General features: G+C 49.8%; 1 protein-coding gene across 1 annotated transcript; it reads left to right on the forward strand.

Moving 5' to 3' along the window:
- The first annotated feature begins 1722 nt into the window (after positions 1 to 1722).
- SLC26A6 (solute carrier family 26 member 6) lies at positions 1723 to 7721 on the forward strand. Its single transcript, XM_083869849.1, has 20 exons — positions 1723 to 1863; positions 2238 to 2395; positions 2676 to 2815; positions 2912 to 3022; positions 3274 to 3446; positions 3526 to 3690; positions 3817 to 3969; positions 4170 to 4252; positions 4345 to 4492; positions 4599 to 4712; positions 4818 to 4895; positions 5024 to 5119; positions 5243 to 5349; positions 5438 to 5507; positions 5698 to 5790; positions 5893 to 5997; positions 6511 to 6687; positions 6811 to 6865; positions 7136 to 7257; positions 7339 to 7721. Exons 1-20 carry the CDS (start codon positions 1744 to 1746, stop codon positions 7360 to 7362), a joined length of 2292 nt encoding a protein of 763 aa, XP_083725975.1. The 5' UTR covers positions 1723 to 1743; the 3' UTR covers positions 7363 to 7721.
- Positions 7722 to 16422: the final 8701 nt, after the last annotated feature.

Raw genomic sequence — 16422 nt, forward strand, 5'->3', positions numbered from 1 at the left:
TGGCTGGGGGGTGAGGCAGGGGGAGCTGGTGGGGGCCTGGAGTGGCAAGGAGGGGCCACAGGCAGAGTGACCAGCCTGGGGTGCAGGTGAGGGCCTGAAGGCTGGAGTGTGTGGAAGGAATGGCATGGGTGGGGACAGGGAGCAGTGATAAGGAGGCAATAAATGACAATAAATGAGTGTTATTTGCTTCCAAGCAGGAGCCCTGTGGTGGCTTCTCATTCCGTGCTGGGGGAATGAATTAATGATGGGGAGTGGATAAATGAGGAGGCAAGAGTGGTATGTGGGTGCCTGTGTTAGACCTGCCTTTTCCTGACAACTGATGGGCATGTAGGTGGACAGGGAGGGCCAGGGATGGGTTGAGGGAAGAGGCTCAGCCTCACTGAAAGCTGTGGGAGGTGGGTTGTGCTCACCACAGAGAGAGCCAAGGTGGCCACAGGCTGACCCCACCAGGCACCAGGGATGGAGACAAGTTGCTCCAACACCAGAGATTGTGATCCTGGATGTCACCACTCCTGCTACTTCTCAGCCCTATCCCACCATCCGGAGGACCCAGGATTCTCTAATGCCTGGCTCTGCCCACTGCCTTCACAACACACCTTGCTACCAGTCGGACATTAGAGCCTGGACTTCCGCTGCTGTGGCCCCATGGGCCTGGGCCAAATGTGACTCAGAAATTCCCTGAAACCAAGTCCAGCTTGTGATAAAGCCCAGGAAAGTATGATGGGTTCAGTGGGACCGTAGTGCCCGCGGGGGACCTTTGGAACAAGATAACGGCTGGGTCTGAGCAGATTGTGTGAGACCGGGGTAGTCCGCAGAGCATAGCACACCTGTTTCCAGCAGGTAAGCAGGGGTCTGAGGAAAATACCCTGGATGCCTTGACCAGAGGCTGTGGGTAACCCTCCTTGTCCTGGTCACAAGTCCTGCTCCAGGACATGGGTTGGGGAATGGACATTCATGGGAGCCATGGGGGCACAGCAGTGCCCTGGGGAGGGAGGCAGCTCTTGGCAGGAGGTTGGCACCAGGTTGTGCCCAGTGGCAAGAAACCCCCTGTTTTGCATGTGGCATGGGTGGTCAGGCATGGCAGCATCCTGGAGATGGCTGGAGACCAGGAGCTGAGACTGTAGTAGACAGTCCCCAGAATGGGATGGCTCTGGGCACAGTGGTGACAGTGCTGGGTCTGTCACAGCTGGGGAACCGAGCAGACCAGGGCACCAAGGAGAGCACGGTGGGTGCTATACATCCATGGGCTCGGAAGTGGGGCAACTTCTTGGCAGGGCAGGAGGCAGCAAACAGTGTCTCAAAGATCACTGGCTGGTTTTAATAAATAGGAGGAAGCAGAGCATGCACCTGACTGGTGGCTCCTGACCAGTTTGAGCACAGCAGGTAGGAGGGCCAGGGGTAACACAGGGACTCAGGCTGGCACAGCCCCAGGCACTCAGGGAGGGGATTATGGGTCCATTTGCACGTGGATGAGCACCTTAAGACTGAGCAGGCCACCAGCTGGGTGGGCCCGGCATGATGGTGCAGCTCTCAGAGTGAGCCCTGAGTAAGGACAAGCTGTAGATTTGTACAGGGATTCCTCAGTCTCACCATGCCAACCCTGTGAAGAGTGAGACCTCAGTCCAGCCCAGCTCCTCTGCTCACAGGCTCATTCTGCTCTGCGCTGCAGGGGTCAAGGGAAGGCACTGTTGGAGGGATGGTGAGCTGTGACATTTGCCAGGGTTTCACATTCCTGCTCCCCTCATGTGTAAAGGGACAAAGTCTGCAGATGGGGCTGTGGAATGGCTGGGTCTCTCAGCAGCTGTGCTGGCCCACTGCCCTGCCTTGCTGGAGTACACAGAGAGGAAGGTGGTTGGAACTGAGGTGGGTCCTGCGTGGGGCACGTGGAGGGGGAGCCCCTCCCCGAGGCAGCTCTGCTGGCAGACCCCACCTGTGCATTCCTGTGGGGTGGATGGGGCTGCTGTGGGGCAGGACTGGGCAGCACTTATTGCTGAAGCCTCAGTTCCCTCCCTACCCACCTGCTAACTGCCTACTACTCTCCATTTTGAGCCACTGCTGCTGCTTCAGGACTCTCAAAACTGGGCTTGTGCCTATCTTCAGGACCATTCCTGCCCACCTGGCCAGGATGGGATGGTCCCATGGGCAAGTGGAGCTGGAGGAGGGGTTTCAGGGTGGGTGGGATGCTGGCTGCCCCGGGCCGTGGGAATGGGGCTGAGCTGTCCCTTGTGTCCTTGCAGTGGACCGGCATTCCAGAAAGCCAGGTGGGCATGGCAGCAGAGATGGCCCTGACCCACCGAGCACCCCGTGAGGTGCTGAGTGAGGCTGAACTGGAGGAGATGGCGCAGAGGAAAGCTCCCACCAAGCCCTCTCTGCATGGCTGTCTCCGCAAGACCAGGTAAGATCATGTGGCCAGTGGGATGTGCCTGGACCTTGCCAGGCATTCTGCACCCCAACCCCACCACCACAGGAAGCTGCAGACCTGGGGGTTCATTTCCCTATGCTCAAATACCCATGTCCCCATGCTATTCTCCTCCTGGAGGGACATCAGGCTCCAGTGGATGGAGCTGATGCTCCCACAGATCCCATTGCTTCCCATGGTGTCCCATCCACCCTCAGTGATGCCCCGAGCCCCCTGCATTTGTGCTCAACTTTATCTCCTGCTCCCTACCTGCCAGATGCTCGGGCTCTGCTGCCAAGTCCCTGCTGTTCCGCTTCCTGCCCTTCCTGCGCTGGCTGCCCCGCTACCCTATCAAGGACTGGCTCCTGGGGGACATTGTTTCCGGCTTCAGTGTGGGCATCATGCACCTGCCCCAGGGTGAGTGATACCATGGCCAGGCTACCAGGGGCTCCCCACAGGTGGGGTGGTCAGGGGTTGGCTGTTGGTGACATTTCTCCCTGCTCCACCTTTTAGGGCTTGCCTATGCGCTGCTGGCTGGGCTGCCACCAGTCACAGGTCTCTACTCCTCCTTTTACCCCGTCTTCCTCTACTTCTTCTTCGGAACGTCAAGGCACAACTCTGTGGGTGAGCTGAGGGACCATGTGCTTACTTGGTGGGGAGAGAGCAAGGCTGTCCACGGCACAACATTACCATATCAGTAGTTGGGGGAATCTTTCTTGCCTTTACTTTACTCCACCAAGAAGGGCCAAGCCAGAGCCAAAGTATAATGTGTGTGCTTTAAGCCTGGCCTAAGGAGAGAGGAACGGACCCCTTAAGAGGTCCTCCCAGAGAGGTGCCCACCTTGGGCTCCCTGCCCACACTCTACCTGTTTTAAGGTCCCTTTGCCGTCATCTCTGTCATGATTGGGAGCTTGACGGAGTCCCTGGTGCCCAGCGAGAACTTCCTGGAGTCCATCAATGGCAGCAATGCAACAGTCAATGAGGAATTGCGTGACGCTACCAGGGTGGAGCTGGTGGCCACCATCACTGTCCTGACGGGTATCTTCCAGGTAAAGGTGGTCCCAGCCTAGTCTAGCAGAGAACAGGAGACCGTAACCTGTGAGTCATTTCTGCCATCTCTTTTTCCAGGTGGCCCTGGGCCTTCTGCAGTTTGGATTTGTGGTGACTTACCTCTCAGACCCACTGGTGCGTGGCTACACTACTGCTGCCTCTGTGCACGTCCTCGTCTCCCAGCTCAAAAATGTTTTCGGAGTCTCCCAGGGCGAGCACTCAGGGCCACTCTCACTGTTTGTGGTGAGTCGGGGCTTGCTGGGACCCAAGGAACCCTGGAGCTCACCTCTGGGGCACACAGAGACCTCCAAAACCTGCTGAGGAGACATCTGCTTTCCTGAGCACATTCCCTCCTCCTATGTTCTCTAGACTGTCATCGATCTCTGCAAGAAGCTGCCAGACACCAATGTAGGCACCCTGGTGACTTCCATCATTGCCATGGTGGCCATCTTGATTGTGAAAGAGCTCAACCACAAGTTTGCCAGCAAACTGCCTATGCCCATCCCCATCGAGCTTATCACGGTATCCAGAGCTTCCCCAGCCTGCTGTGGGGATGCAGCTAGGAATCCCTGGTGTATCCCTGTCTCCTTCAGGGTGGGAAGAGGTGGGATGAGGTTCCTTGGCAAGTGCAGCTCCAGGGCATGCGCTGTGCCTGCCTCTTCTTCCTCCACCACAGTCCCTGTGCAGGAAGACCCTGCCTCACTCCAGTCATTCTCCCCTAGATCATCGTTTCCACCGGCATCTCCTATGGAGTCAACCTGAAAGACAAGTTTGGCATCTCTGTGGTGGGCAACATCCCCAGCGGGTGAGCAGGGCCTGACGGTGAAGGGGGCTTTTCCAGGGCACTGTGCTGCCCACAGCACCCCTGTTTGAGCCCCATCTCTCTCTTGAATGTAGGCTGAAGCCACCTGTGGCCCCTAACGTCAGCTACTTTGGGCAGGTGGTGGGCAATGCCTTTGCCATTGCTGTGGTAGGGTACGCCATCTGCATCTCCCTGGGCAAAATCTTTGCCCTGAAACATGGCTACAAAGTGGACAGCAACCAGGTGATGCTCTGAGGCACAGGGCCCCCACCCTGGATGAAAGCTAATGTTGCCTTCTTGCAGCTACGTGAAAGCACAGTGCTCCCCTGCCACTGCTCTGTCCCTGCAGGAGCTGATTGCACTGGGCCTCTGCAACTTCCTGGGAGGCTTCTTCCAGTGTTTTGCCATCAGCTGCTCCATGTCGAGGAGTTTGGTACAGGAGAGCACAGGGGGCAACAGCCAGGTGGGTCTGGGCAGTGCTGCCTTCCTCTGTGGGGCTGAGCCAGGGGAAGGAAGCACAGGGAGCAGTGGGGGCTCACTCCTCATCTCCCACTCTCTTTCTGCACAGGTAGCTGGTGTCATCGCATCCCTGGTCATCCTGGTGACCATTCTGAAGATTGGAGAGCTCTTCCGGGACCTACCTAAGGTACATCTAGTCCCACAGCCCACACCTGTGCCTGTCCCATGGCATGGTGATAATAGTAGGGGAACAGCAAAGAGCTACCTCCAGATTTGCCCTCAGCTTCCTCATAGCTCCAGACATTTATCTCCTAGGCCATCTTAGCTGCCATCATCATTGTCAACCTCAAGGGCATGTTCAAGCAGTTCAGTGACCTCAAAACTCTCTGGAAGTCCAACCAAGTGGACCTGGTAAGGTGCCGGCCAGCCCTGGGGCTGTGCTCTTGTTCCTGGAGAGGATTTCTCCACCCTCCCTGAAGGCCTGCGGGTGCCAGTGGGGAGGTTGTGCTGAAGCTGACTGTGTATCCTTTCCAGCTGGTTTGGATTGTGACATTCATAGCCACCCTCCTGCTGAACTTGGACATCGGCCTGGCAGCCTCGGTGGCCTTTGGGTTGCTCACGGTCATCTTCCGTACCCAGCTGTAAGTACCCTGGGGCTGGGGCTGGTGTCAGATCTCGAGGGCAGGAGGAGCCTGTGGTGACCTCAGGCCTTTGCTCTGCTCCTTGCAGCCCCCACTACTCCATCCTGGGGCGTATCTCTGACACAGATGTCTACAAGGATGTGGCAGAATACGAGATGGTAACAGCACCAGGGGTGGGGCAAGAGCTGCCTGCAATGAGGGGGCAGTTCAAAGCATGCCCAGTAGTGGTTCACTGGAAAAGGGGCTGGGGGAATTTGCTGGTGGGGAGAGAAGCGGGAAGGTGGCTCCATCCCTGGGGTAGGTGGCTCCATCTCTGGGGTAGGTAGCACCTTCCCCATCTGCCCCCAGGCACAGGAAGTCCCTGGCGTGAAGATCTTCCGCTCTTCCTCCACTGTCTATTTTGCCAATGTGGAGCTGTATGCTGAGGCCCTGAAGAAAAAGGTAAGAGAAACACCAGCCTCAGAGTGCTTCCTGTGTCTCCTGCCTGCCAGCAGCAGGGTGGTATTGGGGTAGCTGTGGACACAAGGCCACATTGCTTTGCAGAGTGGCATTGATGTGGACCGCCTGATTGAGAAGAAGAAGAAGGCCCTCAAGAAGCTGAAGAAACAGCAGAAGAAACTGGAGAAGGAAAAGGCAAAGAGGGAAAAGGTGCTTCCTTGATGCAGGGGACCAGCCCTCCAGTGACATCCTGCGCCTCTTCCCTCCCTGGCTCTGACGCTGGTGGGGCTTGGTGGCCCATGCGGTTCCCAGTTCAGTGTAGGGCCAATGGGTGAGAAAGGCACTGGGGTTGAACTGGGTCACAGTGTCACACCCAAGGTTGGTGGGAAAGCCAGGCTGTTAATGATTATGTGTTGGATCTGCCAAGTCATTAACCTTTTGGCAAGTTAATCAGAATTAAGAGCAAGACCAAAGGTTGGCCTGGTGCCAGCTAATGAGCCTGGCTCTGCAGAGTGGGGCTGGGGAGCAGGGTGGATTTTGACACATCTGAAAAGAGCCCAAAAGTGGGTGAAGATGTGAGAGGGGCACCCGCTCCCAGGGCCACCCACTGCCTATGCCCTCATACAACCAAAGACCCCCACCAAGGTGAGCCCAGGGGAACTGACATGACCAGGGTGCTGCCAGCCCTGGAGCAATGACGCCAGGTCTCCTTCCCTTCCCCAGAATGCAGAGGATGGTCCAGGCCTGGCGGTGGTTGAGTTGAGTGTGGAAGAGAGCAATGTGCCCTCAGAGCCCACCCTGCGCAGCCTAGGGCTGCCTCAGCCCAGCTTCTACGCTGTCATCTTGGACTTCAGCTCCGTCAGCTTTGTGGACACTGTCTCCATCAAGATCCTGAAGAATGTAAGGGGCTGGGGAGCAGGCAGGACAGCAGCCTCACAGAGGGTGTCTCTGAGACCCTGGGGGATGCCCTGATGGCTGCTGCCCATCACTCTTCCTGGGTAAAATGTTTTTTCCCATTTGCAGATCTTCAGGGATTTCCATGAGATAGAAGTGGATGTCTTCATTGCCAGCTGCCCAGGTGAGGAGGATCTTCAGAGTCATGAGCCCTGGTAGGGCACGGCCAGCCCTTTGACACAAGCTGATAGCCTGGGGCAGTCCCTTCATGATGCTCCCATCCCCAGGGTTTCCCCAGGGGACAAGTGCTGCAGATTGTCCCATGGATCTAATCTGAGCCTTGAAGCTGGTCCTGGTGGTGACCCTGGTGTCCCCACAACACAGGAGGCAGGAGGAGGTTGCTCTGGGGCCTCAGCTAGGTGCCATCACTTTAGATACTTATCCCTCCACACAGGATCTGTCCTGGCCCAGCTGGAGCGGGGCAATTTCTTCAGTTCAGCCATCACCAAGCACTCCTTCTTCCCCTCAGTGCATGATGCTGTAGCGCACATCAGCAAGGAGCGGCAGCAGGCCTCGGTGAGCACCTCGCCCTTGCTGTCCCCAGCATGGGGATGGAGAGGGCAGCCACACCAACCTCTCCCTGTCTGCCCCCCTTAGGTGGACCACAGCACCAGAATGTAGCCCCTCTAGAGGAAGACATCTCCCCCTCCCCAGGAGCTGGGCAGGCAAGGAAGGCTTTGCCACCCTGATGGTGCCAACTCGCTTACTCTGGGGCCGAGATGCCCTGATCCCCACCAGCCCCTCTGGACTCTCAGTGCTGGGGCCCTGCCCTGTCCATGAGCCCTGCTGTGATGGGGCTGCTGCTGGACGGAGCTGCTGCTGGCTGTCCTGCCGAGGGGCTGCCTGGTGCCCCTACATTGCCCCAGCACTGGCCTGCCCCAGCAGGCCAGGATATGGTTTGTGGGGGGCAGTGGAGGGGTCAAAGGGTTCCTGGTCCCAGCAGTGTGCTGGCGTCATGAATAAAGCTATGTGGTGTTTCTCAGGGTTGGTTTCGATGCCCTTTCCTCAATAACAGGTCTTTTGGGCCAGAGCACCTGGCTGCACCCCGACACTGCTGGGAAGGTGGGCTCCCCAGCACACTCTCTCTGGCGTTTTCCTGCCACTTCTCCACGTTACCTGCTCTGGGCCCATGGGGTGCAGCCAAGGGAGCATTCATTATGGGATCACGGGGATCCCCATACTCGGAAGTCACAGCACCCGCCCTGCCCCTGGGGAGCCACCAGTGCCTGCTGCCTGCAATCGTAACTACACCAAAGGGGAAAATGCTCACAGCCAAGAGAAGGCTGGTTTTGGGTTTTGGGGGGCGGGGCAGGGTGGAAGGTTGGTTTCACAGTTTCAACATCTAGCATTTTTTTCCTCCCCTGTTTCTGCGCCTTACAAGCTTTTTTTTTTTTTTTTTTTTTTTTTTTTAATAAACAGGCTTTTTTTCCACTTTCACCCCCTGGTGTCCATTTCTCTCAGTGGCAGAAGAAAAGGGAGTTATTGAAGCCCATCCTATTTAGAGGAAACACTGATTCAAGGGCATTTTCTCCTGAAATTTGTCTCAAAACCAAGACATCTACATTCCTTGTTTGCAGCTAACAGAAGCTTAGATGTCTGCCTGTGTCAGCTTTTTGGACTTGTCTAAATTGTAAGACTGATGGTTCTACTTTACTAGTGTTGGAGTTTTTTTGAAGAGGAAGCAGTACTCAAACAGACATTAAATTGCTTTTTGCAGATCTAACTGGAAACTTTATGGTTGTGACAGATCTCCTCTACAGTTCCTGGAAATACCGGGCAATTATGGTGAAGATGAGGACATAGATACATATCTTTCAGATGCTGATAAAGAGGCAAAGTCCACACAGTAGTGAGAAAAGGGAAGGAAGCTTTAGCACCAATGCTATTTATGCTAAATAAATAGTATAAATAGTTTTCCCTGCAAAACTAAAAAGGTAAAATTTTTAAATGCATTAGTTCCTTTACCATGTTTTTTAATATATATATTATATATCAATATAAATATGTTTATAATGTTTATATATTAATACATATATATTAATGTTTTGGGTACTTTATATTCTTTTCTTCTCTCCAGACATGTATCAAATATTTATTCCACATGCTAATTTTTGTCATTCATTTACTCTTACATGAGTTAGGTAGGTTTGTTGATTGTGTTATAAGTGTATGTGCTGCCTAATTATCCAATAAAAAAAAAATAAAAAACCTCACCCAAACAAAATTAAATGTAGCAGCAATTTTAATTTGAGCAACTTAAAAGTTACAATAATTTTCTAATAGTAAATAATATATTGGTTCTAAAAATAATGCATAAGCAAATGGACCATGGGGTACGGAGCAGGACTTGTTCTGCCTCGTGTGCAAAGCAAGATAACCCGTCTTGTAGAAATTTTTCCGTGGATGGCTGGGACAAGGAACTTTCCAGACCTGAGATGTTCTAGAAACACGTGGCTTTATTATTACAAGGGTCGTGGGTAAAAAGGGCCTGCCTCCAGCCACCAGCCTCGGCTGAAGCAAAGCCCTAAAGAGAGAATGGGGGGAGAGAGATAGAAGAGAGCTAAGGGGTAAAAACGGGGTAGGGAAAAACGTGGGGAGAAAACAGGAGCAAGCGAGGTGAGAGAGAGGAGAGGGGATGGGCCAAGAGAGGTAAGGGAAGAGGGGTGAGAGGGCCAGAGAAGAGGGTAGGAGAGCCAGGAGAAGAGAGAGGTAAGGGAAAAAGGTAGGAGAGCCAGGAGAAGAGGGCGATCCTCTTGTTACAATACATTATATCTCTTTTTGTGTTGAATATTCTAATTTACAGTGACCAACCGGCATGAGATACAAAACCTACAAACTTTGCATGCAGTCCATAAGAACTACTACATTACCGTGTCATTTTATATTCTAAACTCTATAGACTTCTTTCTTATGTACTTGTTCCCTGATGTCTTTGCCAAGGTGGAAAGGCAACATTCTTGTCTTTTGTTTTCCTGTCTTCAGCTAATCACTGTTTTCCTGCCTGCCATGCACACATCTCGAAACTGGCTTTCATTTCTATTTCACTCAGGTTTTACATCTACAGTATTTTTTACCATGCAGTCATATTCATAAGTCCTTCCTGTCCCATTTTTCCTATCACCGTCTGACCCATTTTATAATGTGTGTCATCACCCAACCCCTCCTATTTTGATTTGTAAGATCTACATCACTGCCCTCATCTCCGCCCATCACCGCCTTGACTTTGCTCCACTATCCCCTTTCAGGGGCTCTCCCCACCTTTGAGGGTCATAGGAGTAAGGCTCATCATCTTCCTCGCGTGTCCTCCCAGTAACCTCTTTGATTGCACATGCGTATTAAGCCTATATTATCTCAGCGAATGCCAAATTTGAACATTAAGGCCATAAATTTCATATAATTAGCAGTTTTCCTGGAGTTTCCCCTAATCTCCTGTCTCCCAGATAAATTTAGCTACTCTCATCTTAGTTCCTTCCTGTCTTCAACTTTTCACTGAACGTCTGCTGGAGAAAGGGGGGGACCCCTCCCTCTCCTCCTTGGCATTAAACTTCTAACTACTATTTTATAATTTTAAAATATTGGTTACTGTTTCGATATTGTCAGCACGAATCATACCTATTTACCACAATTGTCACAGAGTCTTTATCTCTGGTTATTAGGAGCACACTGGTATTGCATATAATTATGCAATTAGTCATGTAAGATGTCCAATAATTTATACTGAGCATGGCACTTACATAGTGGATTATTTGTTAAAAGCTCTAGTAACTTTACTGTTAAATGGTGAAAGCTTAGTTAATGGTTCAGTATTGTGCTAAGGAGCATAATAATAATAATAATAGTAATTTATTATTATTATTATTCTATCTATATAGAAATGGGGAGATTCAGAATTGAACAAAATAAGTCAACCTTGTCTTGAAGACCAGGAAATTTTTGTATGCTTTCATTGTGGATTGTCTTAACCATCTATGAACTTAATACTCCTACGGCACATTTACAGTTAAATCAAAAATGATACAAAAAATTAACAAACAGGAAAAAGTACCTGAGTAGGAAAAAGGTAGTGAAAGATCTCTTAAAAAATGCCTCTTAAAAAAACCCCAGAACTAGTAAAGTAGAACCATCAGTCTTATACACCACAAATGCCAAAATGTGAAAAAATCCAAAAAACACCCCAAGATGAAGAGACAGTAGCTGGTAAGAGGAGGGGAAAAAACCAAAACAAAACAAAAAAAAAAATAGTGAGCAGAATATGTGGAACAGTGGTGTCACCCCTGCATTTCTTGCTTTCAAGTGTTTGAGTCTTTGCAGCAGCTTCTCATGCTGCTTCATGTAAACAATATTGTATTCTTAGAATTTATCTGTATGTTTTGCATTCTTGTTCTCTGAGAGAGAACTTGACTGATGGTCATATTGACTGATGGAGTCAGGAGGTTGTAACCTCTTTGGGCCAATCTTGGCCCTCTGTACAAAAGGTATATAAGCTTTTGGAGTCAGATAATAAAGAGCATTCCATGTTTCACCAAGCTGCTGCCTGCTGTCCTCTGTGAAGGTCCGCTCCCACGTCGCCATGTGTTGCCCCTCTAAGGGCAGGGGTAACACAGTGGTATGTGATCAATGGGAAAACCAGCAAGAAAAATGTTAAAAATGATTCATTAATCCCTCACAGCTGTCATATAGCAAGAAAAATGGTTGATGTTTTATTAAGATCAAGATTACCTATGCCACAGCAAACAAGCAACCAGAGAATGGACTCTTGTGACCAAATAAGGTGTAGAGAGTACTTGCCCTGTGAACTAATCACTATCATAATTACTAACTTCCTGTTGATCATTGTAAGATTTCAATTTTATTTACATAGAGCTCTAAGCAACAACACCACAAAACCCCAAACAAAGACAAACAAACAGAAAAACACCCCCAAGAAAACAACAGAGGAAGCAAATATTGTCATTTATTATCTTAAAATATTAGTGAACAATTCTGAATGTGACTGGGACATTAATACACTAAATGTTTCATACATATATCAAGGTACATGGGCTATTTTAACAGCGAACCGACAGTAAAACTGACCCAAAACCCTGGGGCTCAGGGGAAACAGCCAGCACCCACAGGGAAGGATTCAGAAAATAAGACGGAGGTTGCAGAATGGCTACTATTGCAAAAAGAAGGGACATCTTAAAAGGGATTAGAGAAAAAGGACGAAAGACGAGCACATCTTTCAGGAGGACTGAGGGTGCCGAGGGCTTTTCTTTCTGAGGTCCCAAACATCTAAAGAGCCCTTGATGAAGTTTAAAACCTCAAAGGAGGTGCTAAGGAATGTGCTGTCTCATTGTGGAAAGGGGTGAATGAATGTGGGGGTACTGATCTGTTTCTAGTGTCTTGTGTGGGCAAAGTGTGTGTAGCTGAGAGGTGTGGGTTTTTGTGGACTTGTTTGTGTTGATCTCCCGTGCTGTGAGAGAGGGGAGTGGACATTGGACTCTTCCCTGCAAAGATTGAATACCTGCACTGGTGAAGCATTGATTTAGAAGAATTAAAGACTTTAGTTAAAATAAATATTGCTGACGTAAGGTAGCTAAACTTCCCTTTTGTTAACAGAAGCCAGACTGAAGGAACTGATAAATCATTGAAGGAATCAAACCATCCTGGGAAAACAGGATTCAGCTGTCACGTAACACTAAAGGTTAAAAAGTCAAAGAGAGGAAGACCCATCTTACTTCATCATTTTGGGACTCCACCCCATAAAAAAGACCACCGACCAATTTCAAAGAACAAACTACGCATGCTTAATGGCTTTTTGGCTAATTACCATACAAAGCAGGGAATGGGATGTACCAGAGTTATGAATATGCTTTCGTGTTTTGGGTATTCAATACTCCTGTACATAAAAAGACTCCGTGATCATCTGTAAATTGCACGTGTGTAATTTGGGAGCGATCCCGCATGCTGCCCGGCGTCGTAATAAACATACACTTTCTAAATTTAAACTGTTAGTTTAAATTTATCCATCATAGTTGGATATTGGTATTAGATCAATATCCATAGTTTTTTAATAAATCACTGGCCCAGGCTTTCTCCCCGGGACCCCTGCTTTGGCATACTTTGGCTCCCATCCCCTTGCATAGGGGGGATTCAGACCCCCCTCCCTACTGATGGCTTCAGCTTCTCTGCTCAGGCTACAGTGGGATTTCAGCCCCCACCTGCACCCACTCCACCATCCGAGGACTCCCTGCCACCACCAGAACCAGAGCGAGCCTCTGTGTCCCGGTCCCCCGTCCCTGCCCCTCCTCTGGCAGGCTTGGTGCCTCTGCCACCGTGGGCTGCCCTGCCCCATCCCTGGAGCTGTCTTTTTATCGTGGCTTTACAAATTTACTGTTAAGCGAAAATAAACTTTGTTTTTTTTATTTTATTTTTCAAATCAGGCTGTTTCATTTATAACAATGTCGTCTGATGTCTCTTCTGGTTAGAAGTGTTACTTCAGCTCTTTGACCTGCATGGGGGTAATGGCTGGTTGTTTTTAGGGGTCTCCAGCAGACGAATTCCCTCTCCTTTAAGTCCCATGGAATTTTGACATTGGAATACTTGGTGCTGTCATCTTTCTCACTATCTCAGAGGGGATGGGAGCAGCAGGGGCCATACCCGACAGTAAGGGAATTTACACAACTCCTCACACAAACAACCCACCATCCTCATTAACTTATAATTTTGTATTAACTTTCTAACAACTTATTCTCTACTTTTATACCTTTTACCAGGGTTGATGCTCTTAGGTGCTTTCCTCTTTCATACTGCTTTATACGGTATCTGACCTAATGGCCTCTTTTTGTGATCTGCATTTTGCTGTGATTTGGTAAAAAGTGGCATACGCTGCCAACTCACCACTTGTGTGTTGGGATTTAAAAGGCTTTATTGGGTTCCTTATTGAGACTGCCATGCACTGGACTTTCACATTCACAATCACTTCACCTTCTATAGGCTGTTTCAGTATTTAATACTCTTTCTTGGAATGTAAGCAATAGACCAGAAAGTACCTGCAAATTTGCTGCAAACCCTGTCTTCCCAAAGGACCATTAAAAAAGATTGCTTTTTTCCTCTGCCTAATCTGCCAGTATTTGGATGGAGCATTGAGTCCTTTAAGTGAACCTCTTAGAAGGGATCTCATCAAAGGCAGTATCTCAGGCTTTCCTGAAATACTTGCTCTTTTGGATCTTAATTCTATTTGGAGTACATTTAAGATTTTTTTCACTGAAGCCATTCAACATTGCCTCTCCTTACAAAATGTGATGTGCATCACAAGGATGGATACCCACTAAAGGTTATATCCATATAAAGGTTAATTATAGTAACAGTGGATAGCTCCTGCAGTTACATTTGTAAATGAGTTGATTTTCCAAAGCTAAATATTCCAGGCCTTTGAACACAAAAAGAAGCCTTTGTCTTTTGCAAGACTTACCCCTTGGAGGACTTGTGTTAATTTTTATTTTTAAGCAGTTAGCCCTGCTGCTGGTTTCACTGCTGCTTAAGAATCGAAAAAAGATTTGTGAAAAACGACGTTCACTTTCTCGGTAAATTTTAAGAGAAAGGTTTAATAAAAAATTAGGACAATTAGGAGATAAAAAAGCAAAGTACGGCCGGCCGGGTGACTTGGCATTTAGCCAAGTCCACGCCCTGCCATATCAGAGACATTCTTTAAATACTCTTTCTATTGCATCAGTTTGATGAATATTCATATTGTGATAAATGTGACATGGGGGTAAAAATTCATTATAAAAAAATATAGAAATATATGTTAGATTGGTATTGTTAAAAATGGGTGGAGATAATATTTTTCTCCTTAAAATGCCTTTATTAATCAGCTCTTACAAGGGTAGCTCGAGGGGCCGGCAGCCGGGTTCACCTTTGAGGAGGAGGGTCCTGGTCAGCTTTGCAGCCAGAAGTTCCTGCAAAGCCGGAGAACTCTTTCCTCGCCGGGAGTCTCCAAAGAGTTCTGATTTCCATTGGGCTGGCTTGGGGTCTTGCCTTTTCTCGGGTATCTTTAGGTTACAGCGAGTTACAAAAAATTGTCTATTAATACTCTAGGGTATACACGGTTTAGTACTGTCTTTTGTGGGCCTAAATCTTACACCGATTTATTTTTATAGGAGTTTTTTGGTGTTAAAAAGAGTCCCAGAGTGCACTGGGATTCTTAATTTACATGTACTACGGGGTCGCTCCGGGGGGGATTATTTCACAATCGGTGCTGCAGCTCATGGCGGGAGCGGGCCAGGGTCCGGCAGCAGCGAGATGGCCGCGCGGTGGGAGAGCGGGCACAGGACGTCCCGGCTGTGCCGCACGGGGAGCGGGTGCCTCGGGGGTCTCACGGTTTCGATGGGGGGGTGTGTGTATGCTTCTGGCTGCTCCACAGCGGGAGCGGTGTGGGAGCGGGCCAGGCCGGGAGTCGGGGCAGCTGCGGGGACACGCGGCATGGCTCCAGCGGCAGCGGCGGGGGTCTGGCAGCCGGGGCAGATTTATGCCAGCTCTGGTGGGGGAGGGCGCGCCGGCGGCGGCGCCTTGGCGGCAATTTGCCGCGGCTTTGGGAGCGGGTTTTTGGAGCGGGCCGGGCCAGGAGTCGGCAGAGCCACGCTGGGGCGGTGGCAGCGGCGGGGAGGCACGGGCGGCTGGCATCTCGCGGGAGTCGGGGCCGGGGCGGCCCGCTCCAGTGTCTGTGGGAGTTGCAGGCTCCCCCGACGGCGCGTGAGCCCGCTCCGGTGTCGGGGGGGGCTGTGGGCAGCCTCCAGTGACCAAGCAGCCCCCTCCCCATTGCCCCCCCAGGGGGACCACAGAGGTGGCTCCTTACTGTTACATTACAATTTAAAATTATTAACATTTAAAATATTAATACACTTATTACATAACAATCAAGGGTTTCAACTCTTCAAGTCTCCAACATATATTTAGGAGCTTTCCAATTTTCACTCCTTTCAGTGTTAATATAAAAATGTGAAAAGGTATAGTCTGTAGAAAAATTTCCTTCAAGCCAGGCTGCTGTCGTTTCCCAGCCCAAGACAAAGAACAGGATAGGAGCCACCAGGATGAACAGACACTGGCCAACCCAGATAAGAATCGGCATCATACCCAGACAGAGAAATTCCTCCCCGAACGAAGGGGAATTCTCCACTGAGGAATACACAACGGAATAACCATGGACCAGCGGGCTCCATCCGCATGTGAAAAGAACCTTCCCGGAATACAATTTGCAAAGTTTGACAAATCCGGGAAACCCATCCAAAAATTATTTGGACTATTTGCCGGACTATTCCATGCACCTGTTTCGCCTCAGGACACGAAAAACCCTATAAAACCCCCGGGCTGTGATCCGCTCCGATCCGCTCCGGGTGGATTTGGGAAACCTGTGCCTTAGGGTGCGGACCCCTTGTCCACCCAGCGCTGCGCTGCCCGTCCTATTTGTGGCTTCTCTCTTTATTGGTGATTGGGATTGTTTTTTTAATAAATTGTTTCTTTATTAATCTGATTTTTGTCGTTGCATTTATAACAATATCCTTCCATAAACTAGTTTCTATATTTTAGGAAATGTTTTGCATGGTGTCTCCTTGGGTCCACTTTTTCAGAGCATGTGTGTTTTGCGGCTGTGTCTTCATTATCACCTCCAGCTTGAGCCTTGGTCCATATCTTCTTCAG

Source organism: Zosterops lateralis (genome assembly GCF_965231275.1).
Source record: "Zosterops lateralis genome assembly, chromosome: 11".
NCBI lineage: Eukaryota > Metazoa > Chordata > Aves > Passeriformes > Zosteropidae > Zosterops > Zosterops lateralis.